The sequence below is a fragment of the Coffea arabica genome, chromosome 2c, assembly GCF_036785885.1.
Source record: "Coffea arabica cultivar ET-39 chromosome 2c, Coffea Arabica ET-39 HiFi, whole genome shotgun sequence".
Taxonomy (NCBI): domain Eukaryota; kingdom Viridiplantae; phylum Streptophyta; class Magnoliopsida; order Gentianales; family Rubiaceae; genus Coffea; species Coffea arabica.
In genome coordinates, this window is record NC_092312.1 from 73,361,823 (window position 1) to 73,389,730 (window position 27,908).

General features: G+C 34.7%; 2 protein-coding genes and 1 pseudogene across 2 annotated transcripts; 1 reads left to right on the forward strand and 2 right to left on the reverse strand.

Moving 5' to 3' along the window:
- Positions 1–366: 366 nt before the first annotated feature.
- On the forward strand, positions 367–1,296 carry LOC113723735 (short chain aldehyde dehydrogenase 1-like; annotated as a pseudogene).
- Positions 1,297–1,593: 297 nt separating this feature from the next.
- Positions 1,594–3,666, reverse strand: LOC113723736 (cathecol O-methyltransferase 1-like). The gene is made up of 2 exons (XM_027246710.2): positions 3,030–3,666; positions 1,594–2,075 (listed from the first exon to the last, which is right to left on the reverse strand). Exons 1-2 carry the CDS (start codon positions 3,593–3,595, stop codon positions 1,772–1,774), a joined length of 870 nt encoding a protein of 289 aa, XP_027102511.1. The 5' UTR covers positions 3,596–3,666; the 3' UTR covers positions 1,594–1,771.
- Positions 3,667–9,291: 5,625 nt separating this feature from the next.
- Positions 9,292–10,116, reverse strand: LOC113723771 (dirigent protein 22-like). The gene has a single exon (XM_027246747.2). The coding sequence runs from the start codon at positions 10,052–10,054 to the stop codon at positions 9,464–9,466; it is 591 nt and encodes a 196-aa protein (XP_027102548.1). The 5' UTR covers positions 10,055–10,116; the 3' UTR covers positions 9,292–9,463.
- Between the last annotated feature and the right edge of the window lie 17,792 nt (positions 10,117–27,908).

Genomic DNA, 27,908 nt, shown 5'->3' on the forward strand with positions numbered 1-27,908 from the left:
CGATTTATTAGTTTTTATAAGAAAAAAATGAAAAATATTACTATTTATTAACTGCATATTCATTTAATTAGTTTTAGCCTAATTCCCGATCAAACAGGACAAATATTTATTTAATTAGTCCCTTTGGGTTAGGACCTTCGATTTTATAAACACATTTTGATCAAGATGAATGAGTCTCCTCTGAAAGTACTTGGTGGATGTCTAGTGGCAGTTCTTTCGCTTCTCCAATTATGAAGAGGTAAGTAAAAATGAATATGTCGAATATATCATCATTAAAGACTATGTTGTAAGCTTTTCCCTGAACATTTGAGCAGTAGACCAATTCTGTTGCCATAGAAGTCACGAATATCTAGCTAATATTCCTGTTTCAACAGGTTAGAAGGCAAAGTTGCTGTGATTACGGGCGGTGCAAGTGGTATTGGCGAATGCACTGCGAGGCTGTTTGCCAAGCATGGTGCTAAGGTCATCATTGCTGATGTCCAAGATGATCTTGGCGACTCCATATGCAAAGAAATCGATTCCATAGAATCCTTTTCTTATCTCCACTGCGATGTAACAAATGAATCTGATGTCAAAAACGTGGTGGACACCGCGATTTCCAAACATGGAAAGCTTGATATAATGTTCGGTAATGCGGGGATTGCAGGAAATGCTGATCCATCAATCATGGGTGGAGCTGATTATGACAACTTTAGAAAAGTCATTGACGTTAATGTGTTTGGCGCATTTCTATGTGCCAAACATGCTTCTAGGCAATGGTCCCTGCCAAGAGAGGAAGCATTCTTTTTACTTCTAGTATTTGTTCGGTCACATCTGGCGATGCCTCGCATGCTTATACTGCGTCTAAGCATGCGGTGATAGGGCTGACCAAGAACTTGTGCGTCGAGTTGGGGCAGTATGGGATCAGAGTGAACTGTATTTCTCCATTTACGGTCGCCACTCCGGCGCTGCTGAATACTATGGGAATGAAGGAGAAGAAGGAAGCAGAGGAATTCATGTGTGGTATTGCCAACTTGAAAGAGACCACCTTCGAGGCGGATGATATTGCAGAAGCTGCATTGTACCTTGCCTGTGATGAATCCAAGTATGTTAGTGGGCTAAACCTTGTAGTTGATGGTGGATACAGCACAACCAACACTGCTATGAAGGAAGGCATCAAGAAACTCATTGTTTCTTGAATTGAATTTTAGTGCCATTTTGTTGTTGCCCCAACTCTTCCTTTTGAATTTCCAATAATAAATCAAATTAAGTGTTAAGATGGAGTTCAGGCATTTTATTTTTGAAAAAGGAAAATCAAATCAGGTATTAAACAAAGTACCACTTTGTTGTTGCCCTGTTTTTCCGATTGTTTTAGGATTATTTATGTTAATTCATGAAAAATGCATTGTATCACTCACCACATATATATATATATATATATATTTTTTTTTTGTGCTTTGCCTTGTTCTTTTTATCAACCTTTTATTTCAATTGGTTCCGCAATATTTTTTTCCTCATTCTTCTATATGTATATGTAAATCGTAGAATGAACGTTAAATGAATTGACACAAATACCCCATTATACTAATAAAAAATAATAAATTTGACCGCAAATTTTGATGGAATAACTATTAATATACCACTTCTGTCAGTTGGGTGCATAATTTGAAACTAAAAATTGTTTAGTGACCAAAAGTATACTATCGCTCAATTTCTTATGAGCTGTTTTGCTGAGTGACAACGCAGCTTAATCTCACCTACCAACTTTCTTGAAAAATTATTGGTGATTCACCTATGGCGCATTTTCAATGACATTTGGCAGGTCAAAATTGATCCCCCTTATAGAAGGGTACTTTGACACAATCTTGTGGAGGGACATTCCAAGCCCACCACCAACATCAACTAATGTCTGAAGGTTCTCAAAACCTTTATATTGATGAAGCAGTTCTTTCATTGTTATAACTGTAGGACCAACCATGCCCTTATTGAATAGATCAGTAAACCTGGGATCCCTGCTACAATAGTCAAATACATGTGTACCATGGACTCTACTGAATGGAATTCCTCCTTCAAGCACAGCATTCCCCAGTTCATACCTAGAATGAAAGCTGAATGTGAGGAACCAACAAATTGCAACCGTATGAATTTTCACATATCAGATTGGATTTTGCTAGAAAAGTTTATTGATGCAGCTTGTTACTCCTTCTGTCTCATTCAAAATATTATACTTTCTTGCGAGTCTATCCCAACACTTCACATACCTTAAACGGTAAACAAATTTTTCTTCCTTCAATATGTGTAATCTTTAGCACAAGTCTAACTGTAATATATGGGTCTGATGAATCTAGGTTACTTATCCTGCAACAAATGTTCTACCTGTTTGGTGTTCCTTTCCAAAAGATTAATAACACATTTAGATGTTTAACAGTCTGAGGAGTGAGGATATCTGACTCAACTCAACCACCACAGTCCACAGTCCACACGTATAGACTTCAGAAAGAAGATTGGAGATATGGAATGGAGGGAGTTAGCCTCCTTTTGGATGGTGTGATTAATAGACAGGAGTTTTTTGCAAAAACATTAATGTATCACTTCTGGATGGGCGTGTAAGGTGATATATCAAAGGTGTTTCAAAATCTTGTTTGGGGAAAACGTGTTTTCGAAATGTCCAAACTCCAAAACAAGCTTACCTGAAACGTTTTATGGAGCCTTGTTTATTCAGGGGAAGAGGGGCTCCTACAGGCATCAATCACAATTTGTTTTTCATATTGTTGTATCAGTGTTTATAATACTTGTGTTACAGTTTACATCCTATCATGCAATTGGGACGGATGATTTTAGAAGCTCGAATCCTATCAGGCTTGTTATGGTTTAAAGATATCAGGTTTTAATAGTACTACTACTTTGTCTCATCTAAGTATGCGATCAATTTACTGAAAGATTCCGCATTCAATACTCCAAAATCCAGAACCAACAGACCTGGGAATACTCATTGGAAAAAAAAAACTAAAATTTATTTACAGAAACACTACCAAGCATTTAGGTCTTACCAGCAGTCCATCAGGACTTTATCTTGAACAAGCTCCAGGGTCGGCGCAAGTGAGTTTCCCTCCTCATCGGGTACAAAATATTCGCCGACTGGAGACAACCCGTAAACTCTTTCATATCCAACATCATTTTTGCCACCAGCACCGCCGTCTGCAACCTCGACAACGTCGCAACTGAGCAGCGAGTGGCTACTCAACAACTGAAGCATCCTGTCAAGCATGGAAGATGCATCAGGATTTTTGGTCTTGAGCAACACGGATGCGATTTTTGAAGGTGACAGTTTTGCTCCTGGGCCGGCTTTGGCTATTATTTCAAACAACTTTAGCTTGACTGCGGTGTATAAAACCATGCTGAGTGATGCTGAGGTGATCAGCTGCATGGCATAGGAGAAATGGTCCGGCTGCTTTCCTTCTTTCACATTTCCATAGGCTAATGGTGACAATGATGATTTCAGTTGGGTTTTTTCTGAATTCTCCATTTTAACTGATTTTGGATTTCTACTAGCTTTCGACTTTATATATGGAAGCGCTCCATAGACTATGCCACTATGGGTTTTCTCCCCCTCCATATCCAATTTTTCTTTTCCTCTCTATTACCATAGCGAGATGGTCTGAACATTTGATGTATATTTTACTTGGAGACGAGAATCATTGCTTCTGGATTAACGGTCGGAATATAGGAAGTCGACAAATTTGTTCCACGTTTCCTGAACAGTTGTATGCTGTGTAGCTTTCAATATTGCAAGTTGAAGTGTGAGTTAACTTTGGATAGTTTCAGATCATTCAAGTTTAATAATGTTATCTATAATGTCCACCTCATAAGCATGCAATTATGTTAGATAGGTTTTTGGTTCTTTCTAAGTGGTATCATGCTAATTTGCAGAGTGAAATACAACAACTAATACGGTAGTGTATTTTGATGGACCTGAGCAGAATTAATTCTTTAATAGCAAAAATTTTTTTGTGTGTGTAATATAGGCATAGACTCTGTGTGTGCATGTATATATTATTGCGTTTGTACATCGTTTAACTTGTACATGTTAATGGTAGTTGGTACCATTTATTTCCCGCTGGCTTTTCATTTCCTAGATAGCTTGAAGTTGATTTGTAATTTGCAAGTGATATATATATATATACACCAATAATTGAATTGCTTGTACGGTAGATAAGCTTCATGATATGTTTCATTATTCCGTTCATGGTTCTTATAGATTCAAGATTAATGTGATCAAATTACCCTCTTTTTACGACTAACTTTGGCAAAGACTTCTTCATGGGACTCATGTGATTCTAATTTATACTGCATAATAGTGGGCAGGAGATTGAAATCGGTTTACTCAAAGAAAATTTCATGAATTTCACCCCTAACCCTAATTCAACTGAAACATTCATCTGAAATAACATGTCGGACTGAACTTTTTGGCTATCTAATTAAGTGCTCTCTTTTTCTTTCTTATTTTTTTCCCTTCTGGCTATATATTAAGAACTTAATTATAATGTAATATTTCTAAGTATATTAATTACTACTACTATATACTTAGTGTTATATTTTGTAGCAAAGCAAAATGATTGTGAGGCTCTGGTGTATCTGCACGGGATAAGTCAGAACTGAGGAGGCAGCAAGCAGAAGCAGAAGAAGGCAGTCAGGGAGTGATAAATCATAAATGATAATTAGCCGCTTAGCTGAAAATGGATGGCTTGTTTTAGCTGGTAAATTTCTTCACATGCCAAACTTGCCCTTTTTTATCGACTTATGAATATGAGTTAGGCTTTTTTTTTTTTTTTTTTACTTTTTGCAAGTGGGCTGCCGGGTTCTGTCAGCCCGGCAGCCAGTCAAAGAAAACATTTGAAAAAAAAAATTTTTTTGTGTCAGGTGTGCCGGGCTATGTCAGCCGGCACCAATAGATTGATACCACACTCCTATCAAAACCCTAAATGCCCGACTTTTCTTTTTTTTTTTTGGCCAATATTTTAAGTAATTAGCCCTACTTAGTTTACAACTAATTAATTGACAACGAATCTCTTCGGCACCAACTGCCTAATGGCTTTTGATCATACAACGAATTGAAGTCTAAGTTGATTTTGTAAATTTATGTATTTTTCAAATTCTAAATTAGTTGAATTAAGGTTTGCTCTAAATTCAACCTCCAAAACATGCAACCATCTTAGTCATGATTTTTTTTTTTTTTGGTCTTTTTAAAATGAACTTATGCGGATTTTGGAGAATGATGTTGTATAACAGACAAATTTGTTAGCCAAATGGAAAAGACTTTGACAATGGTCTTAGAGGGCTCAAGCACAGTAAACACATCAAAGTATCCATGATACCAGAGGCTTAAGCAGTATTACACTAATTTGGAGAGTGAAGTTGAACAAATAAAAAGTAATTTCTTTAAGGGCCTAACTGCTATAATTTTATATCTGGGAGGGCTTAATTGAGATTCACATACTAAAATTTTCATACATTTCATATCTGGGTGCTGGATGCTCCTCTTTTCTTCCTAAATTGACATTTTCATTTTCTTAAAGTATAGTTGCCAGCTCGTGCTTGCTGTTCAATTCCCTCAATGTTTTTATAAATCGTCAACCAAGTTGGCAGTTGGTGGTGTGATCTTGTCGTTACTTCATTTGGTAGGGAGTGGGGAAACTAATATTACAACAAATGGTAGGCGATTATGGTGGTATCCCCTCTTAAGAATTAATATTTTTCTTCATGATTAATTTAGTTCATCCACTATATTAATAATTTAGTTATCCTGTTTGGAACTGTAATACTGAATTTGGCCTACACACAAAGGCTATAGCGATATAATAAGAAACGTGATAATGCATGTGAGGCATGGTATATCGTACATGAATCATAGAAATCAAGCCCTAGCCAAATTCATAACTCTCTTACAGGGTTTGAGTTTTGGCAAGATTTGTGTAACATCCAATCCATTAACATATCTACTTACACCTTATCAAATTAAAATAGAAATGGTTGAGTTTCTCTGTGTCAAAAAACTACACATGCATAGCATTTTAGCTGGCCATATTTCATTTGATATTTAGTGTCAAAAACTTCAAAGATTTCATTTGATACACTCGGGGATCAAATGTTCTTCTTACTCTATGAAATAAGGATCATAGCAAAGATTAGGTGAAGTACTTGCTGAACCATATGGGCGGCATGATCGGACTTTTTTGCCCCCTTCTAATGGAATAACGAGTCATCATTTCAACTAAGAGCATTGTTACTTTGTATTTCCCAATACAAATCCACTACAGAAAAGAAAAGCACTAAGGTTGATGAATTTTTGCAAATGAAAACATTAATTGTACCCTCTAAACTTTGAGATATGCCCTCTTTTTCCACAATTTTGCCATAAATAGTTTTCTAATACAAGTACTAAAGCGTATTGGTTCATTCACCTAAAAGTTAAAAAGTGATCCCACAAAAAACACAGGAGAAAAACTTTTAGCTTCCGTTTGGATTGATGGATTTGAATTTTATGATGAATATGTTGCAATATATTTGAAATGACTGTATTTGAAATCCACATTAACTATATATAAATAACTTGTTTGGATAAGAATTTATGCAAGGCAAAGGATTTCTAAATTAATAAGACAATTGGGGTAGAAATCAAAATACTTAAAAGTTAAGGGGCTAACATAAAATTGTAGTTTTTTGGTTCATACTCAGGCATGTGATCCTCAAAACCCTAAATCGAAGCTTTGAGCTTTCACAATCGCATACTTGCTTCCATGCCAACAGCCCTTTCACAATCTTTTTATGCCCCGTCTTTTTTCTTATTCCTTTCTATTCTATCTTTTCTTTTTTCACAAATTTTTTAGGGGAAAAAACAAAACAAAAAAAGAAACTTTAAAGAGAACTAGCAGGAGCAACCCATGCCGCCACGGAAGCAGCAGTAGGCTAGCACAGGCGATGCCACAACAATGACACTCATATGGAACAGAATAGCTGGCCTAGGGCTGTAAACGAGTCGAGTCGAGTCGAGATTTGGACTAATCGAGCCGAGTCTCGACTAAATTTTATCAAACTCAAACTCGAACTCGAACTCGACGAGTCGGCAATTTTAAAGTTTGAGCTCGAAAAAAATTAAAAAAATTATTTTATTTTTTAAAAAATAAATAAAATAATATTTTTTTCTTAATAAATAATAAAATATTAAGGATATATATGTAATTTTACTATTAAAATAAGAAAATAAAAATATATATACACTTAAAATAAAAAAATAAAAAATATTATATATATATACTCGAACTCGCGAGTCGGCTCGCAAATTAACGAGCTTAATATTTTGAGCTCGAGTTCGAGCGCGACTCGAGCTTGACTCGAGCAGCTCGTGAGTGACTCGATTCGTTTGCAGCCCTAAGCTGGCCCCGGTTATAGTGTTGATCATTTTCTTTTCTTCGAACCAGGACAGAAACAGTTTATAGACTAGAGAACAAAGAGACGTGAAGAGATAGATTTCTTTCTTTTTTTTTTCAATGATAACACTTGTATAACTTAAGCTATCCTAATCTAGGGAAGGGGGAGCCGACGGGAAACCCTATCAGAGAAAGCCATTTAAAATGGCAACCACAATTAAGTGGCAATTATATGGTGGAAGGTAAGGTTGAACCCTTGACCTCCAACCTATAATTAAAGTCTCCGTGGTAACCAATGGATTTCAATTGATATGTTTTGGGCAAATTTCAGATACTCCCAATTTTTAATACTTGAAGGATTGATGGATTTCAAATCCAAATTCATTCTTAGTTATCCAAACAACGTGAGTGTTGGTTTTTTGGGGGTATAAACTAAGAAACAACACTTTAATGTTGCAAAAAAAACTTATAAGAGACTTGTATTGAAGGTGGAAAATGAGTTTGTATTCTACATTCATCAACTCACTATTTATAGTGATTACATGAAACAAACTAGCAAAATATTCAACTAACAATTATCCTAAAAATCTCAACAAAATATAATCTTCGTCTACTAGCAAATCTTAGCTCAAATATTTGTTAACAAACCAACATGATTTTTGGTTAACAAATATCCTTATTTTTCTAATAACTAAATTATTTTGATATCAAACATAATCTGATAAAATCTGTAGGAAAAATTGACATATCTCAACAGTGACGGATTTAGGAAGAGGATTTGAAATCAAATCCACCCAAATCCCTCCATCCAAACACACCCTTTATGATTTTGTAAATCCAAATATGTTGCACATGCATATTTGCGTGCTTGGTCTTAAAGTTTTTATCTCCTCCTCTTCTTCCTCTCCTTTCTTTCTTCTTCTCCTTCTCCTTCTTCTTTCTTGGAGAGTAAGATTAGTTATATGCTTAACAAGATCATTTTCTCCGCCTCCCATCCTTCTTGGTTCTTCGGATTTTTTGATGCGTCATGTTGTCCTTACATTTCAACGTCAGACTTTGCAATTTTGTTTTCTGCTTGTTAGGGGAAAAACTAGGAAATGGGGCAGGAACGGTTGTCAAAAACAATCGTTCCTAAAGGTTCACGGCCATAAAGGTTCACGGCCACGATGTGGTCTCAAAAATTTGTGCGGCTCAAATTACAGCATGTAACTCGATTTTCACGCTATGTGTGGGGCCCACAAAAAATTGTTCTAAAGTTATTCCATGTGTAAAGAAAGTTACGCGATGTGCAAAAAATGTTACGCACTGTTGGAAAATGCACAAACCGGCACAAACTGTTGCACCTGCAACCGTTTGTGCCCCATGTCCGAAAAACTACAACATCTGCTTTGAGAAGTGGGACCTTGGTTATCTTTTTTTATTTGCATGGGTCAAATTCAAAAATCCTTTTTCAGCTACCTTTGCTTGGCTTAATGCATGGAGAAATATTTTCAATAATAATAAAAAAAAGAAATGCATGGAGAAATATGTCCATGTGATTCATGCTAGAAAAGTGTTTCCCTTTTGCTTTCCTATACTTTTACCAAAACACCAAAAAAATGAATAAATAAATAAAATGGTTGTTTGGCTAATGCGTCTTTTCTTGTCATTCATCTCTTAAATTAAGGCAAACAATATAACAGAAATTGCACAGCATGGCTTTCTCTCTGAAAACACAGAGAAATTGTCTATTATGTTTTTGTAAAACGAGGATTAAAAAAGAAAGAAAATAAAAAACGACAATGCAAAACGCAAAAGTTGTTTGACTAATTTGTCTTCTCTTTTGTCACATTCATCTCTTAAATTAAGGAAAACAACCTAATTAGCAAACTTGTACACCACAGCCTTCACTTGAAAATCTCTTGTATTCTCAATTCAAACAAGGATTAATCACTTCACAAACTCAGGAAAAAGGGTTCAAAAGAGAAGTTCATCACTTAACATAGGACCAACATAGAACTAAAAGAGACAAAAGGGAAGGAAAAAAAAAAAAAAGAAATTTCCCAAAGACATGAATATCAATAATGTACAACCACAAGGTTGTACTCAACAATAGCATCAAAGTTGGCAGAATTTTGAAAATAAGTTTTTGCAGTAGCAATTCCCCGTGCCAACCGGAAAACACCAGTGCCGCCAACGATGGACATTTCCCTAGTTTTCTGGTCGACGGCATTTCTTCCGACGAGGGTCAGAGTGCTTCCCTTATGCTCTCCGGTCGTGAAGTGGTAATTCACGTACATAGCCAGTCCGAGTTCGTTTTGGTCAGTGGAGGCATAAAAGCCTTGGGCTTTACCCAACACCGTTGAAGTAATCTCAGGACCGGCCGTCAATGGGTCATCGAACATCACAACCAGGCCGAAATATGTCGGCGATGACGTGAAAGTCGTGTTGGCGCTGGCCACCCTTACTGCTGTTGGGCTCTTTCCACCAACCGTGTCGTGGAAGTAAAAATGAAATTTTGTCACCTTCTCTTTTGCCCTGCCCAGCTTATGGAACCACTCATCAACTGATTCTTCTTGGCCGCCTTGGGCAGTATTGCCATCAACCACGGCCACGGCTATTATCAGGATCAAGCAAATGAGCAAGAAGGCTTGAATTTGCTTCGCCATTCTCAATCGATTCAATCCCTTCTCTTTGTCCTAATCTTCTCTACTTTTTGATTGGGATGAGTAAAGTGGAAAGAAAAGGGTGATATATATAGTTGGTCTAAGTTACTACCCAGCTTGGAAATTGACAAAACACAAATTGGAGAATACACAATGCATCCTGTCATTTAGTACCCAAGTTTTAGGTGAAGATTCCGTTCTTCTTCTTCTTCTTCTTTTACTTTTTTTTTTTTAAGGTGTACGGGCTATAGTTTCTTTAGACGTTTGTGAACAGTTCTGGCAAGCCCGTGAATATCAATCAGTTTCACTTCAAGTTTATTTCCAGCCAGGGGCAGATTTAAAGTGGGGGCACGGCCCACTGTCTTCCTTAAATTCCTATAATACAACTATAATTTTGATATAATTTTAAAGGTGCCTCCAAAATTTTTTTTAGAAAAAATGTGAAAAATGGGTCACAAAATTTATATCATTCACTTTCCTCCTCTAGTTCCTATTTTCCCACCAACAGGCCTAAGTACCAATTATATCAGTCATTCCTTTTGGTCTCCACTCCCTAAGTTCCCTTTACTCCTGTGGTTCCCTATTTTCCTTCACAATCGGCTCCTCTTCTTCCACACTCAAGCTAACTACTTTTTCTTTTTATCACTTCGTCCAACTATCATTTACTTCATTTGTCCCCACTCCCCAATTTCCCTTTTCTCATCTGGCTCTCGGTTGTCCCCACTCCCCAACATACCTAGGAGAGCCATTTTTTTTTCCACAACCAAAGCTTGTTACTCTTTTTTTTATCACTTCATCCTATTTAGATATTGCACCAGAATCAATTGATTTTCTAGAACTTGGATCCGCCACATTTTGCAACTCTTTTCACCAACTTTAGGAGACCATCAAAATCAGGTTCTAAACAATTACTTATTATTATTATTATTTTAAATTTGTTTGCAAATATATTTCTAGAGCATGAGACTATTACTGTTTTAAAGAAATTTGAAAATTGATTAGTTAATATAATAACTAATAAATGGGTTATTTGATAAATATTTTAACTTGTGAAACGGTGATTTTATGCATGAGACTTTTTTTTTATTTAAAAAATTAGAAAAAGAGTAGATAAAAAATTTTAGTGTTATTTTTGCCCCCACTAAGATTTTTTTTCTGGCTCCGCCCCTGTTTCCAGCCATCCTCCGCCAAGAAATCTGTCATCAACTAATCACCCAAAGTTTTTGCTATTTAGTTTTCCTCTACCTACTATTGTTCTCCTCTACCTACCACTACCCCTACTATTACAAAGTTACCTACAAACATCGCCATCCAACATAACTAGGTTAGGGCAAAAAATATCAATGGTGACTGAACTATTGGTTGGATCAAATTTTAATCATTAAATATTTTTTCATCACAAATTGACTATTAAACTAACTAATTGGTACGCTCATGATCATTGCGTTGATTAATACTCTTAATTTATGAAATAAGTAGAACACGTGGCAATGTGCAGGGGCAGTTTTGTCAATCACTTTCGCGATTAAGAGCAAAACTATTTCACGTGTTCTACTTATTTCATAGATTAAGAGCATAAATCATTGATCATGGGTGTACTAGTTAGTTAATTTAATTGCCAACTTCTGATGAAAATTTTTTTGATAGCCAAAACTTGATTCAACCAATAGTTTAGTAGCTGTCGAGATTTTTTGCCTCTATGGTTACTATGTAGGTTTTTCTTTTCTTTTCTTTTCTTTTTTTTTTTACCTTTGCAAAATACTTCACTAGGGAATCAGGCGGCCATTTCGTTTCATAACATTCTGTGGATAAAAGTCTTTTTTTGAAGGGCATGCTATTTTGCTATATTTTTTTTCAAAAGGTATCTCATCACAGAGATAGGAAACAGAATAAGCATCTAATTGGAGAGACTAACACATAATGTTCCCCAAAATGAAGAACAAGTGGAGAAAGCATCCTAGATATGATTGCGATTGTAAGGTATGGTCAAAAGAAAATAAAAGCCAAAAAAGTAGTTTCTCCTGGCAATTTTTCTCGTCATGCATGCGCTGCATGGTTGCTTAGAAACTGCTCTTGCTCGGCCATTGTTATTATTGATGCATGGACCAAAAAAGGCAAACCAACTATTAGATGCTCCAGATAAGAATCTAGAGTTCATTAAATTCATATGCTCTCCAAATTAGATTGTAGGATCCTTATTTGATCAATTGGCAATATCAAGTCAAAGACCAATTGTTATGTAGTGGCCCGACTTCCTGTTTGAATTGCTATTTTTAAAAGTTTTTGTAAAAAATATATTGTAACGATTTGATGTATGTGAGTTAAAAAGGTGATTGAAAAATATGTTTATGAAAAATATAAAAATTTTCTGCACCAAATCATAATCCAAACATGGCTGGACCAGAAATGTTGACTTCTTGTGTCATTAATTTCTGTGAAACTAAGTGCTAGTTTGCAACTTTGGTTTTGTATTCAATCATTTCTAATACACACCCAATTATATGTGTTTGGATGGGATATTATTTAAAATATTATTTGGAATGAAAACTGTCACAAGATGTATTTACAATACACACCCAATTATATGTATTTGTAATGTAGTGTATATGAAATAAAAAGATGATTAAAAAGATTAAAAAAAAAGTGTGTTGAAAAATATGTTTGTGATGCAAGTAAATTATTTTTGGCCAAATAATTGCTACCCAAATATTGTTCTTTTTTATGGACAATTCGTATGCTAAAGTTACCAAATATTGCTATATTGCACCTTAACTTTTTACTAGAAAACAGCTTGGCGCTGGTAAAGATACCAATTTATTTCGGATCGTACACTGTAGCGCAACATCATTGAAAGTAACGAATAATATATATGTGCTTTTACTCAAAGGCGTTCTTAATTCCTTCTCGATATTGGGAATTGGTATCAACAATTTAAAATGATCAAGTACACATAATTTTGTTTGTTTGTTTGTTTTCATTCACAATGTGAGTGATTAAATACCGCGACTGCGGCAAATTTTTTTTTTTTCTAAAAAAATAATCTTTGCCACATCCAAAGTTGAAATTAGGGGGAAAAAAAATTTCCTCGCGGCAACTGGGACATAAATAAAAAAATTTTATCCAAAACATCGTGACACATAATTTAAAAAAATAAAAATGATATTTCATGGTTGCCGCATTTGACATATGTAACAACGTACCCTAGGTGAGGAAGTGATTCCCATATTGAAACGCCAAAAATTAATGTGATGTTTTCTTGGACCTTTCTGTACTTAACTGTTATTTTTAATCTATGAAATGCTTGATTATTTAAAGTTTTTTCATTTGGAGCATAGCATATTGGTTGGTTGATTTATTTATTCAGTAAAAGGTTTCATCTATATATATATAAACTACTCTTCTTTTTTTTTTTTGTCGACACAGGGGTATCCGGGTCAATCCTTATGGGGCCGACTAATCCCCTGCGGCCCGAGCCCGACGCCATAACCCGACCCAAGCACGATAAGTGCGCGGAAGAATCCAGCAAAGCATGACTCAAACTTGGGATCTAATGGTCACCGGTGAAAGCTGCTACCGCTGGATCATTCACGCGGAGCTATATAAACTACTCGTTCAGTTTCAATTGTAGTTTACGACTTTTGTTGTTAACTGCATGTGTAGTTGGTTTATGTCCTTGGTTGGACATACAACATTTATATCAATCTTATTTTTAATCAATGGAATCTTTAATGACTTCAAGTTTTGTGAGCCCTTTTGTAGCTAATTAACTTTGTCTGTTCAGCATGTGCTGCTGATTGTTGGCTTATTTAATTCAATGAAACGAGTGAACATTGAGTTTATTTAGTGCAAAAGTTGGCCTTTAAATTATATGCATAGCAGAGTTGGACTTTTTAATATTTTATTAATTTTGTAGATTCTTTATTATTTATCCTATTTACTGACAGTTGTGAAAATACATACATCCTATGATTTTTTGTTTCTTGTTTTAATTTAGAATGTTTGTCCCCTTTTTCCTTGTGTGGTGCTGTGAAACAATCAGCCTATGTAACAGTTTAATATATCTCTGTAAATATATGTAAGCTTATTAATATCCAGATATTACAGCTTTTATTATTCATTCATCTTGTTAGCTGAAGAATTTTATTATTCAATCACGGACCAGGGTGTTGTAGCCTTGGCTGCTACATTGCCGTTCTTGGGCTTCACAATTTATTGGGTGACTAATGAATTCAACCCAATTTTTACGTTGACTTTGATGTGTTGCAACTTTGTATCTAGAGATGTCAATGGGTTAAGTTCGGGTCGAAATTACAAATTCCAGACCTGAACCCAGTTTATATTAAGAGAGTCAGACTCAACCCGTATATCGGACGGGTCTTGACCTTAGAAGCCTGGAATTGGGTTCGACGGGTCTGGGTTGGACCCAGATCTACCTCGAAAAGAAAATATCCAAACTTAAACATTTTAAAATTAAATCCAAAACTAATTACGAAACCAATCTCCAAATTTAAACAAATCAAATTATTTAACTAAATCACAAATAACTCGCATTAGTCAATCCAAAATTAATCACAAATCAATCTACAAAGTCATTACTAAACTATTAATTTAGTACTGTAAAAGCATATATTTAGAAATATTTATATTTTATAATTATTAATATATTATTCAGGTCCGAGTCGGATACAGGTCGAAATCCTGTATTCCGTATCTAACCCATTTTTTGTTAGAGTAAATGGGTACGGATCCGAATCCGGGTATCGGAATTATTTTTCAACCCAAATCCGTGAAAATTTATCAGATTCAGGTCGATTTCAGATCCCAAGCCCGACCCGTTGACACCTCTATTTGTACCGTACCTTTCTTCTTGGATGATTACCGGAAATCTACAGTGGTCGGAGCAATGGACAAATAAATTACAATCAACAATATCACAAACTGACCCACAGTATCACGATGCTCCTTTCTTGGGCTTAAAAATTCAGTGGCTACTTAATTAACTTCAAAACTGAATTCACTTTTAATTTTGAAATTAAGTGGTAGTTATTTTAAGCAAATACATCTCTTTATATCAGATTGTTAAAGTGCTTCTTCAATTGTTAGGTGCCTTTTCAACCATTACGTGCCTCCTACTTCTCTATGAATACAAATCATCTTCCGAATAGTGAATTTTATTCAATTGGATTATTCTTCGAACCTTGCTTTAGCCTGGAGGTAATTTAGCAAATTTTGTTGTTTATTAAAGTGAAAACCCTCCAAAGTCTACACAAGTAGTCTATTATTTTATAGCTTTTGTTGTCAAACAAATATCAGATACACTCCCTCCTCCTGTGGTTAAACGCTTTTTAAGATACCCCTTACATTTGAAAAATGTCCATTTACATCCCTTGTGCTTTAAATTTTAGTGGGAAATAGATGATGAGGGCATACTCCATTGGTGGAGATTTCACTATATGCGCTCTGATAGTACGATTATTTATTCAGTTTAGTGATACGAGGCCTTAATAACAGTTTTCTTTCAATAATGCCCCTAAATGAACATTTGCAATCTGTAAAAATGTTTGCAAACGCTTCTCTAGTAACCTATTTTGAGCCATTTTCATTGATTGCAAACCTTATCATATCAAAGAAAATCGTTACTAGGACTCCATCATATCACTAGAATCAAAATAAGAGTAAATCTTATATATACTGACTGGATTCATGACATGTGCGCAAAAATTGAATTTTAAATTCAAAGTTTACATAATTGTCATTTATCTAACGCTGATAGTGTAGAAAAGATTAATCCATCAAATAATCAGTCACGCCGTTGAAACTTGTACAATAAAATCTCAGTTAGTGAAGTGTGTTGATATCTATTTTACACTTAAATACAAAGTACAATAGGTCCATGCAGACATTTCAGAGTACAAGGAAGGTACCCTAAAAGTTGCTTAACCACAAGGATATATGAGAAATTTGCCATTATCTTTATCAACATGAGACAATCCTCGTTCAAACACTAATCGGACGTGAGGCATCGGACGTTGTATTGCCATTAACAATATGCTTCCAAGTAATAAATTGGATCGAACTGTTATGTATCTGCACCTCATGGAACTCTTGTACAGTGCAGGGAAAAAAATCAACAACTTGTTGTGATAATATTGCATAATGATATCTACCACTGATCTTTGTGCTATTTGATTCATTCTCCTTTTTGAGTCACTTGATTAAATAAATAAAACGAGGCCGCCTTCAATTTCTAGGCCAGACTCTGCACGTTCTCTCACAGAAAAGCCCAAGGGGCCTTCTTCTTTGAACAAAAGGTGATTCTGGTGATTAACATGGACCTTTGTTCACGTTGGCTTAAGAAGCCTGTCATCTCGTTTCACTTTGATCAAGAATCAAGACAGGCTTTTCTTTTCTTTTGATTCTTTTTTTTTTCCCCATGGGGGAGAAGGCCCATAATGGTTAAGGCCCCAAAAAACATTTACTAGTTCACAATGGCGGAAATTTTGGAAACCAGAAAGAATTCTTAACTCGCTAAAAAAATTAGAATAAATCTTATATATTAGTGTACAGATTTTTTAACGTTGAATCTATGACATACGTGTAAAAATTAAATTTCAAATTTAAATTTTGTGTAATTGTCAGTCATCCAAAACAAGATTGACAGAATATACGCTGCCAGTGTATAAAAGATTAATCCAAAAAAATTAACTTTTCTAGATAATGTTTGTTAAAAGAAATTTTCTTGTAAGGTTTAGGGTTTTATTTGAACTGTCTGTGAGAAATTTTATTGTGAATATCTTCTCAACTGTAGTGATTAAAATTGATCACTTTACGGCACACAAAATGCGTTCTCGTATCATTTTACCTCACAAGACGCATACAAAATGTATTCCTGTATCATATTATGATGAAGTACTAAAAGGATCAAAGGAAGGCTATATTCCTAACTATTCTTGAAATGTGTAATTATCTTTATAACAAAATAAAAAAAACACTCTTAGAAATTTTTAAAAAAGAAATTGATCTTATGATACACACAGCACTGACAATTCACCCAAACAACCATATGTTGGGATTGTTGTGAACAGTTGATGGCCTCGTTGATCGAGACTCTAGAAAGTAGAAACCAAGAACAGCTTGCTTTAGCCTGCATAATTCGGAGAATGGTTCTAATTAAGAACTGTACATGATGGAATGTCAAATGGGCTTTGGCGAGATAGATTTAACTTGGAGTGTTTTTCTTCTTTTTTTTTTTTTTTCTTTGAACTGAAATAAAGGAGAAGGATTTTGGGGGGGGGGGGGGGGGGGGGGGGAAGGAAAAAGAAAAAGAGAGAAAAACAGTGAATGGAAAAGAAACAGCAATGGATGGGGTGGTTGAGACACATGGAAGAGTGAAATTATAGAGGATATCCTTCTAATTGAACTGACAGGAAATGGATTAGATGTTAAGTGTCTCTAATAATGTCCCTCGAACTCTCTCCTCCTCTAATAAAAAATTATCATCATGACACACTGGCCCAATGAGAACTTGACGAATTTTATAGCATTGCACTGATTGACAAGACTCGACTCAACAGTCGTCCCTCATTAAGAATCTCAAACAGTCATTTTGGGGCATAAGCACACCCCCCAAAAATTTGTAAAAGGGTTATCATTTAAATGTAGAGAAGAAAGTTCTGCATCATTTGCCACTACAAAGCAAAAAAGCAAACTGTAATTATGCAAAGTTGGGAGACAAAGGTTGTATTTCAACGACATAACTTTTGGTAATTGATGTACTTAAGTTAAAGGCCTCCTAAGCTTTTGATAGGAGAGTAGATGAAAGTCGTCTTAACCAAGACCCTTATTATTATAATGCATGTTTCCTTCTTCTTAAAGTCAATCCCCATCATATATATTCTGTTCTTGCTATTCCAAGTGAGGATGTAACGGTAAGCCCACAAAAACAATTAAGCAATGAGATGTGATTAACAGCTAGAGATTGCAGTGTTTTAACTGCTAATGATTGTTTCTAGATTTTTTTTTTTAAAGTTTCTATATATAGTAAGCAAGGTCAAGTGAAGCTAATGTGTTTATATCGTCATCACTCACATTTGACAAGACAGAAGATAATTAAGTTTAGTTGCGGTATAACCAACACTTACATGATATCCATGTGGTTATGTTTCCTGCAAGTGTTAATGGTCCAGATTAATAGATGTATTAAGGTCATCTCAGATGGACCCTGCCCTAAAGTCTTTCAATTTCAATGTTCCCCACGAGCAATGTGGTGTGTTTCCACAATTCTCCTCTTTTTATTTTTGCATGCTCTATTTCTAGGTTAATTAGACTGCAAGACGGGAGTTTTTCACCTTAATCTTTTTCTTCTCTTAAAAAAATTATCACAAAGAATGTACTATTTCAACCATGTAAGCTAAGTAAAAGGACTAATTTATCTTTACCTTTGCATTTGATGCGTTTATTTTCTTAAAGCTCTGTTTTACCTTTTAGGGGTGATTAATTGAAGGAGATCGAGCATCGTGGATGGCCTAAAATCCACTGCTTCAATGTCATTATAAGAGCAATTCAAGTAAAAAAGTACTCAAAATCTTTTGCGAAGCAATCAAGTATGCTAATAAAGACTAAGCATAAAGTGTAATCCCATTGTTTGAGATATTGTTGCTCTTTCTTGTCAATTAGTTGTCCTGTGCACTTAAAGAGTGTTGAGATTAGATGGGCATTGAGAATAACGAAAAGTGGCACTTCCACTTATTCAATGACACTTAGATTATGTTCCCTCCATTTCAAATCACTAATCGAGTATGAAATTTTCAGTCTCTATTTTTACCTTCTTGATATTCCATGGAACCAACAAAAATATATATCACATCATCGTCTCTATGTCTCTCTTTTGCGTTGTAAATTTGTTTTACTTTTTTTTTCCTACTTTTGTGATCTCATCATCATAGAACTTACTCATTAAGTGTGTCATAAATGATATTGTGGCCTGTCCTAGATATTTATTGTTGTCTAATGGTCACCATCTAGCTTTCAGTGTCTTGAGATCAGTTGGGAAATGCAAAAGAATAATCTAAGCAAAAAAGTTTTTTTTTACACAAAACTAATCTAACTAAGCAATTAAGGATGGGTGTTTCTTGGTTACAAGGCGATGGCTTATTCAACCCTTTATTCACATATTCAGTACCATTTCGTCACAAGCAAAGGAGACGAGAGCATTGCAACCACTTGATTATGGAAATCTGTGTACTGCATCATCACAAATTAGATGAACGATTATATCCTCCAGTTTCCATCTCCTTGTATAACTTGGAGAGAAAAAGGCAGTTTAAGCTTATTTTATTAGACATATTGAGAATTACAAAATCTTGAAATTTTGACAGTAAAACTTATGTTAAAAGTAAAAACTAGCATAAATCTTTAATACTACGTAATTGAGATAGATGGCTCGTGCCTGAATTTTGCAATACTTTCAGTGGTATCTTACTTTGTGATGAAATGAAATAACTAATCCTAGAATTTTTTTTTTTTTTTTTGGAACTTCGAAAAGAGAGAAAGTGTTCAGATGAGTGTACATCAAAGTACATCATATCATAGATCCTAGGATATACAAGGACTCCAAAGTTGACATTTGTTTCCCTTTTCTCCCCGTTCAAATTGAAAAGGAAAGTCGCATGTTGAATACAAAATGAACACCATAAAAACAGGCAGCAGCTACCCTTTTCGCCGTTTATTATTTTGTCTTTCTTTCCGTTTTTTTTTTTTTAATCGACAGGCAGGATATAGGTTATTTTGTTGAATATTAGATCTTATTCTGCATGCAGTTCACGTAGAACAATAATTGACCTGAAGAAAGGGTTTGGTTCTTGCATTATTTTGACATAAACATATAATGTACAGAACGGACGCCCCAAAGCTTTTTGTATACATAGTTTTTCTGGAAAAATCACATAATTCCCAGCACAGAAGTTTTGGTAATAAAACCAGGAGTTTGCATTTTATAGGTCATCAAGGTTAAATATCCTTAAACAATACCCTTTAGACAAAGGATAATCAGCAAGGTTTGGTAGAAGGCAAATACTAAGGAAGGTTGATTAAAATTTTTATATCTTGTAAAGGAAAATTGTCACCATAAGATATTTTTCTGTACTAACAACTGTTTGGATGGCCTGTTGTTGGCCTATTTTAGAAAAAAAAAATTTGTTTAAAAACGTTATTAGCAATAACACTCTGAAAACACCACAAGTTTTAAAAAATAAATAAATAAAAGTACATTAAATCGGCCACCAAAGGTGGTGGATGGCGGAGGTTGTTGATGGTGGGTGACAAGGGAGGATGAAGGTAATTTTTTAGGCAATAGAGGATACTTTGAGTATTTTGGACAAACAAAATGCATTTTGGATGAGCACCAATATTTTTATTAAAAAAAATATAGTAAGTCGCACTCTATTTTTAGATAAACACTTAAAAAATACAACATCCAAACAAACTCTCACTATGAATTTTTAATACTAAATCATGACTGCTTTTACTATCCTAGGTCATAAACAATTTATAAAAGGATTCGTCTAACGTGTGTTCAGTGAACACATGTTAAGATAGAATTCAGATGTTACTCTTTTGAAAAGTAAAGTTAAATTGTAATTGTATATGATTATACGAGAGGGTAATAATTTTTGTTATGCCTATTCACAAAGTACGTTAAGTTTAATTTAGGTATATGAAGGAGTGCCACTACGTACTCACTATAATAACCCTTTATAAAAATATTGACTTAATTTTACTAGGTTTGGCTAACAAGTGTTGGGTGAGCACTCCTTAAGAGAGGGCTCGTGTATTAATTTTTCTAAAAAAGTAAAGTTGATGTAGAAAAGCATCTAAGTGTAGAAATATAATAAATATGAATGAAATGCATTCAAATAATATAAGTGTATTATTATTTGAATAGGTGTCATAAAAAAAAGTTATATTATTATCATCAACACATTTTTATGACAGAAATTCATAAACTTCAGCATACATCATGTTAAATTAACATACTATATTAAATTTTAAACTCTGGTAGAGTCATAGTACCTGTATGATAGAAATTCAACATTTTTATGAAGGGTTGTGTAAAGAGTTGGATTAAAGTTATATTTTACTAGAATATAAAGTTAAGGTACATTGGGTATCGAATTTTTAGAATTCTCATACCAAACCCTAACGCATTAACAAGCAATCATCTAATCAGATTAACCATTGAGTCGAGTACCATCGGGTATCGAGTTTTATCCTATCCGCTGCCATCCCTAAAATGAACAAATTAAGAATATATATTCCCTTTTGGGTTGGTCTCGTAAAAAATTTACGCTTAACAGTTTCAACTGTTTCCAAGGTTTATTGGTGGAGATATGATTATACTCCTAAGCCAGCAATCTGAAAAAGGTTTGTCTGAGATTAGGGCGTGCACAAATTCTTTGTTTCAAATGTATAACCAATTCCTCCAGCACAAAAATCATCTGGCTCCATTTGCTAGCTTCATTTTTTCTGAAGACTTGATACATAGCTCTTTTGCTAGTGGGAAAAGCAAACCAACAAAAATAATGAATTCGGCTTCTGAATTCACAATTATGTGCCGATTGTATATAACTTATTTCTAATTAAACATTGTTTTAAGCATTAATTTCTTAGTAAAGCTATTGTAATGCCTGGGGAAAAGTTGGATTGGATGATAAGGTAAAAGAGATTATAGGTAAGAAATCCTAAATTCAAAACCTCTTACTTATACGGAAAAAAAAGAGACTATCATAATGCTTTGAAGTTGTAGACTCTATGGGAGAAGGGTAAAATTAGTTATTAGTACAATCATTCTTGAATAGTGCAGCTTTGGTTGAACACAACATAATGTTCACGACAAGCTGCTTATATAATTCTGTAACGTAGGTGTTATATTGAGTTACTGCTTGTGTGAGCCTGTATATGTTAATCTTGAGTTATTGCTTATGTGAGTTTGTGTCTGTCAATCGCATCTGAGTTACGTAACTTTCTCCAATCATTATATTTATAGCTTCTGTCTTCTTGACACATTTTGGACCTTGAATAATAAGGGACGGTTGTACGTCCATGCCCTTAATCCAGACCTTATAGGCCAAAACTGTCCAAAGCTTTGCTAATTGGGAAGATACGAGAATCAAGTTCGAGTACCACATGAGATGAACCGAATCAAAGGCGGTACTGCAATCCAGTTTTGTCCGTCTTCTCTTGCCTAAAAATAATGGCATGAATGATCGACTATAGTCCTTGCAATATTGGCCACATGATTCAAAGTTTCAATCTCGAGACAAGAGTTTAGATGAGCCAAAACTGTTGCACTGAGGCCTCGTTTTGTGGATAAGAATGCATCATCGATGGAACCGTTTCTATTCTCGTACATAGTACAGCTATACTTCGGTCATCGCAGAAAGATTGACTTCTTGATTGTGGGTTGCTTTTGTGGCCAGTTGGAAGTTCATCAATAATTTCCGTGGCCACAACATGAAAGGACATGTTTGCTGGGTATAATGATTATTTCCTCAAAATAAAGTTCCAAACCAATCGCTATGAACCCATTGCTTTTAAGATTTTTCTTCTGAGTAAAGGGGTATAATGTTAGGCAAAAACAAGTCTTACGGATTGATTCTGTACAATGTCTGACACCATATATTCAAGAAGCTGTGTAAAATCGCGAAATTCAAGAGACAAAAGGATTTTCTGAATTGGGATTTTTACCCCAGCTACAAAAGCTGCTGATTGTAGTATATTCAAAGGTTCCTCTATACAAAGAAGAAGCATTTGTGTGGTTGAAATTAAATGTTATGAATGACAAGTCCCGAAAAAAGATTGCTGCAAATCTGAGCAAACAATACTTAATTTCAAGCTTCTAAGATGTATATATATATATATATATATGCTTGTATTGAAGATGGAAAATACTTGTCCAATTATAGGTGCGAACCATATCTGATACTATCAGAAGTACCACTTAGGAGACCATAAACCTAAAAGAACAGGCAACCCCATATCTCTTCAGAAGTGGCTCTCTCCTTAAATGGCTTCTTCTTGTTTCTATCATAAGTTAACTTAGAGATGGCACCGACATGAAGCAGTACCACATGTTCTTGTACAAAGCCTCACAAAGTCACACATCCTTTTCTCTTTCTTTTTTTTGTGGGTTTTCTATGCAGTCTTCATTAATTGCGAGGATAAATTTGAGATCCTGTTCTCTGGCTGCAGATAAGCATAGGGACCACAGGCCTAATAGCATTTAGTCTCCTGTGATAACATGCATCCAACCCTAAAGAAATCCCAGCTCAGCAACTTGCATTAGAAATAATGCACACATTAGCTAACAATACAAATTAGTTCTTGGATTGGACCATTCCCAGAAGCATCCTGTTGCCACCAATTAATGTCTCTAAGACCTTCTGATTAGTAGTATAATGTTGCCGGTGTTGAAAGCAACTGCACAGTGATGAGCAATTCTAATCGTGAGCAAGCTTCTTTTGGAGCATTCACACGCAGATCAAATTTGCTAAAGTTTGTTACTCAGTGCACGCACTTGTGATCATATGCATAAATTTACAGGTAATTTTAATCAGGAGGGTTTATCGGATATTCTATTGGATGGAGTTCGTGTAGATGAGTCAAAAATTAACAAAAATCTTAACACCTAAACACATCATGCGGCTTTGAAGTTTGAGATGAGAACAAAGTAAGAGGTTTTCAAGAGTTGAGGTTAATTAGGATTGACAAACGTGGATGGATGAATCATTTTCTTGGACATAATTCAATGTTACTTTGCCACTAAAACAATAAAAATGAAGGCATCCCTTCCCCTCAAGAACGGATTAGGAGGTCCCTCTCCTTCAATTCCTTGTACTTGGGCAGGTGTCAGTATCAAGAATATGGTGCATTTCCTTTTAACAAAAGTTTTGGGGTCATAATCAAGTTTATTTCAAGTCTCGGACAGTATGATTGAAAAGCAGAAAGACATTCACTGCCAGAAATTCTGGCATGACAGTATCTTAACCATACAAAAACGTCTTCCTAAATGTTGTTGCAATTCAATTATATAACTATATATTAATTGTAAGAATCCTCCTTTGATTGTTAACTAATTAACTTGGCTTCCAATCAACAAAAACATATATACTGGAATGTTCTTCTAATGATAAATGTCTGTACAAACACATATACTATACGATACGGAAACTGAGGTACATCACAGCAGAGCAAATCATGGCGGCAGTATTTTATCTTGTGGAAGTAAATAAAATCATGCATGTATTGGTATCCATAGTTGACTTGAAGAAACAGCTCATACATCTCCTATGGAGATAGACTCATGATGAGGTGCGGAGATTACATGTATCTCCTTATGGGGTCACAGAAATTAATATTCGTTTCTTTTTGATGGGATGTTCTAATTAGGACATGGCTAAGGTCAAGCCTCCATGAACCTTCATAATATTTTGTAGCAAGGAGACAAGCCTAGCCTGAACAGAAAGATTCAATTAAACAAGGAATCACTTATGATTATTTATTTGTATTGATTGGAACCAAGAATATCGATCAACAAGGGCTGTATTCAAACTTAAGAATCGAGCTCCATGTCTGACCAAAAGAAAACAAATAATTTAGATCCTTGACAATAGGAACAAAAAAGAAAAAAGAAATACTTACTAGCTAGAGATTCTTTGATAATTAAACCCTTTAGACACGTAACTTCCACATAGGCGACCGAGGAACATAAACAAGAAAAAAAGAAACAATACAAATTAAGTTTCCATGAATTGCTTGTAGGCATACAATCAATAAAGATTAAGCGTCATTAAAATTGGTAATGACAAGTCAAGATCAAGATGTATCGATCGACAAGTCTAACCATTAGCTAGCAGCTAAGACTCACGACCCGAAAATTATTGTTGTGTTAAACCTGGACTAGGTTGGTCAATTTCAGCTGTTGTTAGCGTCTACCCTAGAGGCTACCTGAGTTTATATTCAAAATTAATTAGGGAAGTCAATAATTATTTAAACCGGTAATTAGCTGCTAAACATCAAACAGGCCAGGCTCGATAAGTTTTTGCCCAGAAGTTTTCTACTTCATTTACACATTTAATATGATTTTTTGCACTTTTATTTTGTTTTAGTAATTACGTTAAATTTGGCTCTAATTAAACCAACTGGCTAATAAAAGATGGCCCGCCAGTGGGCAACATGGCTGACTATAACTTAAAACTCTTGCCTAAGGGATTTGATGCTAGCCTGGGCCATGAAAATCAAACTACATTTTCGAGCAAGATTTGCTACTAAGATAGGCAGTAAGTCTAACATGTCGACCACAAAAAAAGTAAACTAAAAGATTGGGAAAAAGGTGAAAGTAAAAAAAAAATGAAAGGAGGTAAAGTAAGTTCTAATTGAAAAACTAATTAACAAATTAAGCGAGATTGTCAACTCAAGGATGTAAAAGTAACTTTCGTTAGCCAAAAATGGATGGGGGGCCATACATTGGATTTGATAAACAATTATAGTGAAACATTATGCAAATATACTAAAAACTATGGACAAAGCTTTTCAAAATGAGAAAGATTTTTATACACCGTCGATGTATAAATTTTTTTTTTATATACTAATAGATTTAGATCATAGTACATAACATGAATTTAAATTTGAAATTCAAAACATATATATATATATATATATATATGCCATATATCCATAATTGTTAGTGTAAAAAAATCATTACAACATTTGTATATAAAAAGTTAATCCTTTCAAAAGAGGAAACCACCGACTGATTCCTTAGTTTGTTTCTTTTTCTTTTGTTAAGTAACTGGCCCCGAAATTTCACCATGGCTTATTCCAAAGACTAATAAAACTAGAAAGTTTTAGTGTAAAACAGTTTTAGCCTTTTTTTTTTTTTTTTGGCCCTTATGCTGTATTTTTTTAATTGGTTAATAATTGATAAATTTGACTAGGACAAAATTCCAAAGCCACACTACAGAACAATTGAGAAAGAGGCTGCCTTTTTCTACTAGTGCTGACCCCAAATATGAGAGATGGTCCCATAGTCGGCAGAGATTAGAACCACTGTATGCGTATTCCTTCACAGTTCAGTTTACAAGCTACATCTGAGGGAAAATGATACTTATTACTGCCTATAAAGGTCATGATATTGGGGTCACCACATGCATACCTGCATTTACAGCGTATGACTTGTATACCTATGCAACCCGAACTTCACAACAAGAAGAATTTCCCACTAATAGTTACAAGAAATTTGGTTTATACAGATGTACCAACAATCTTTCACACTTGTATCAAAACCAATCTTTTATGTACAATTAAGAGTAAAAAAATTTAGTATCATATCTCTTTTGGAACAAGAAGATTTTAATTAGTGAACGGATCAACTACTATTATTCATGTGTACACTTCGTTTCCACCAAAGATGAACTAAATGTGATCAATTTGCGAGACTTCTTTGTCTCTGTGCCCTGAAGTTGCTAACCAAATCTCTAGAGCATTTGAAGAACTCGCAAAGACACATATCTTTCCAAAATTTTAAAGAAGCCCGCACATGAATTTAAGCTAAAATCCGTATTGAGATTTGAGCTTTTTACCTAATTTAGATGCAAATGATTCAATGGTTATTCAGAAATATTCCGATGAAACTAGAAATGATTTCCTGTAACAATTAAATAGCTCCCACGATAATTACTCAATGAACCAAAACTACATTGCCTAGAAGAAGAAAGATGGATACTAGTCATATCGATTCATTTTTCCACCAAAATAAGAGAGGTAAGAGAGGGTGCATCCAATTTATTTCTGCCCTTCTGATTCATAATTTTCTGAGAAAACGAACTTTTGGAATATAACCCAATTATCCTCTCAATTAAAGGGGGAGGTTTTTTTTTTTTTTTTGGGGGGGGGGGGGGGGGGTGGGGGCGCCGGTTCTTGAAATATAGTATTAACTTTATTTTGTCTGTATTCTAAGGTTCGAGTAATATATTCTCTCTATTCAAAAGAAGACACAGCTACATTATTGTGATTGTCGGCTGTGCTTATACGTGTAAATTAATTAGTCTACACATGATTAGTGACAGAGAAGAAAATTTTCCTCATTGCCAAAAAAAATAATCCTTCCCAATTAAAAAAACTCCATAATCAATCATGGATTGCAGAGTTGTTTCTTATTAATCTATAATCCCTTTGATTCTTTCTAAGCAGATAAAATGATTTAGGGAGTTGGTAGACTTAAGAGCATTTTTCAAGAACACAAGATACCTTCTCCACCTCTATATTTAAGGGTATAAACTAAGTAGTCGTTCTGGTTTCTTTTTTTTTTATTTTGAAACAAAAAAATTACACTTTTCCGGCCGTTATAGTCGTGGGAGACATATAGGGGCAGTGAAAGGCACTTGCTCTTCAAGATTTTGAAACTTTTACATCTTTGGTCAGAAAAAGAAGATATTCGCATGCACTCCTAATTAAGAAAAATGTTGCGGTCATCCTCTAAAAAGATTTTCGAAATGTATTCCAAGCATCTGTTTTTTTTCATATCCCAATTCTTGCTTCGCGAGGGCAATATTTGTATTTCTCTAAAATTACTGACTCTAGATAATCAAGAGAAGGGAAAATTGGAGTAAATTTCAAAAGCCAACTGGCGTAGAAACTGTTAAAGAAAAGGAAACAGAAGTATCAGTTGTTTTTTTTGTGGATTGTCAAACATGAAAGACAAGAGAATATCTTCTGTGGAAGGCATTTGAGATCATTAACGTGTTGCAGATTACCATAATAGAAAGCTTTAACTAATCTTGGGGTTTTCTTATCTCCATGA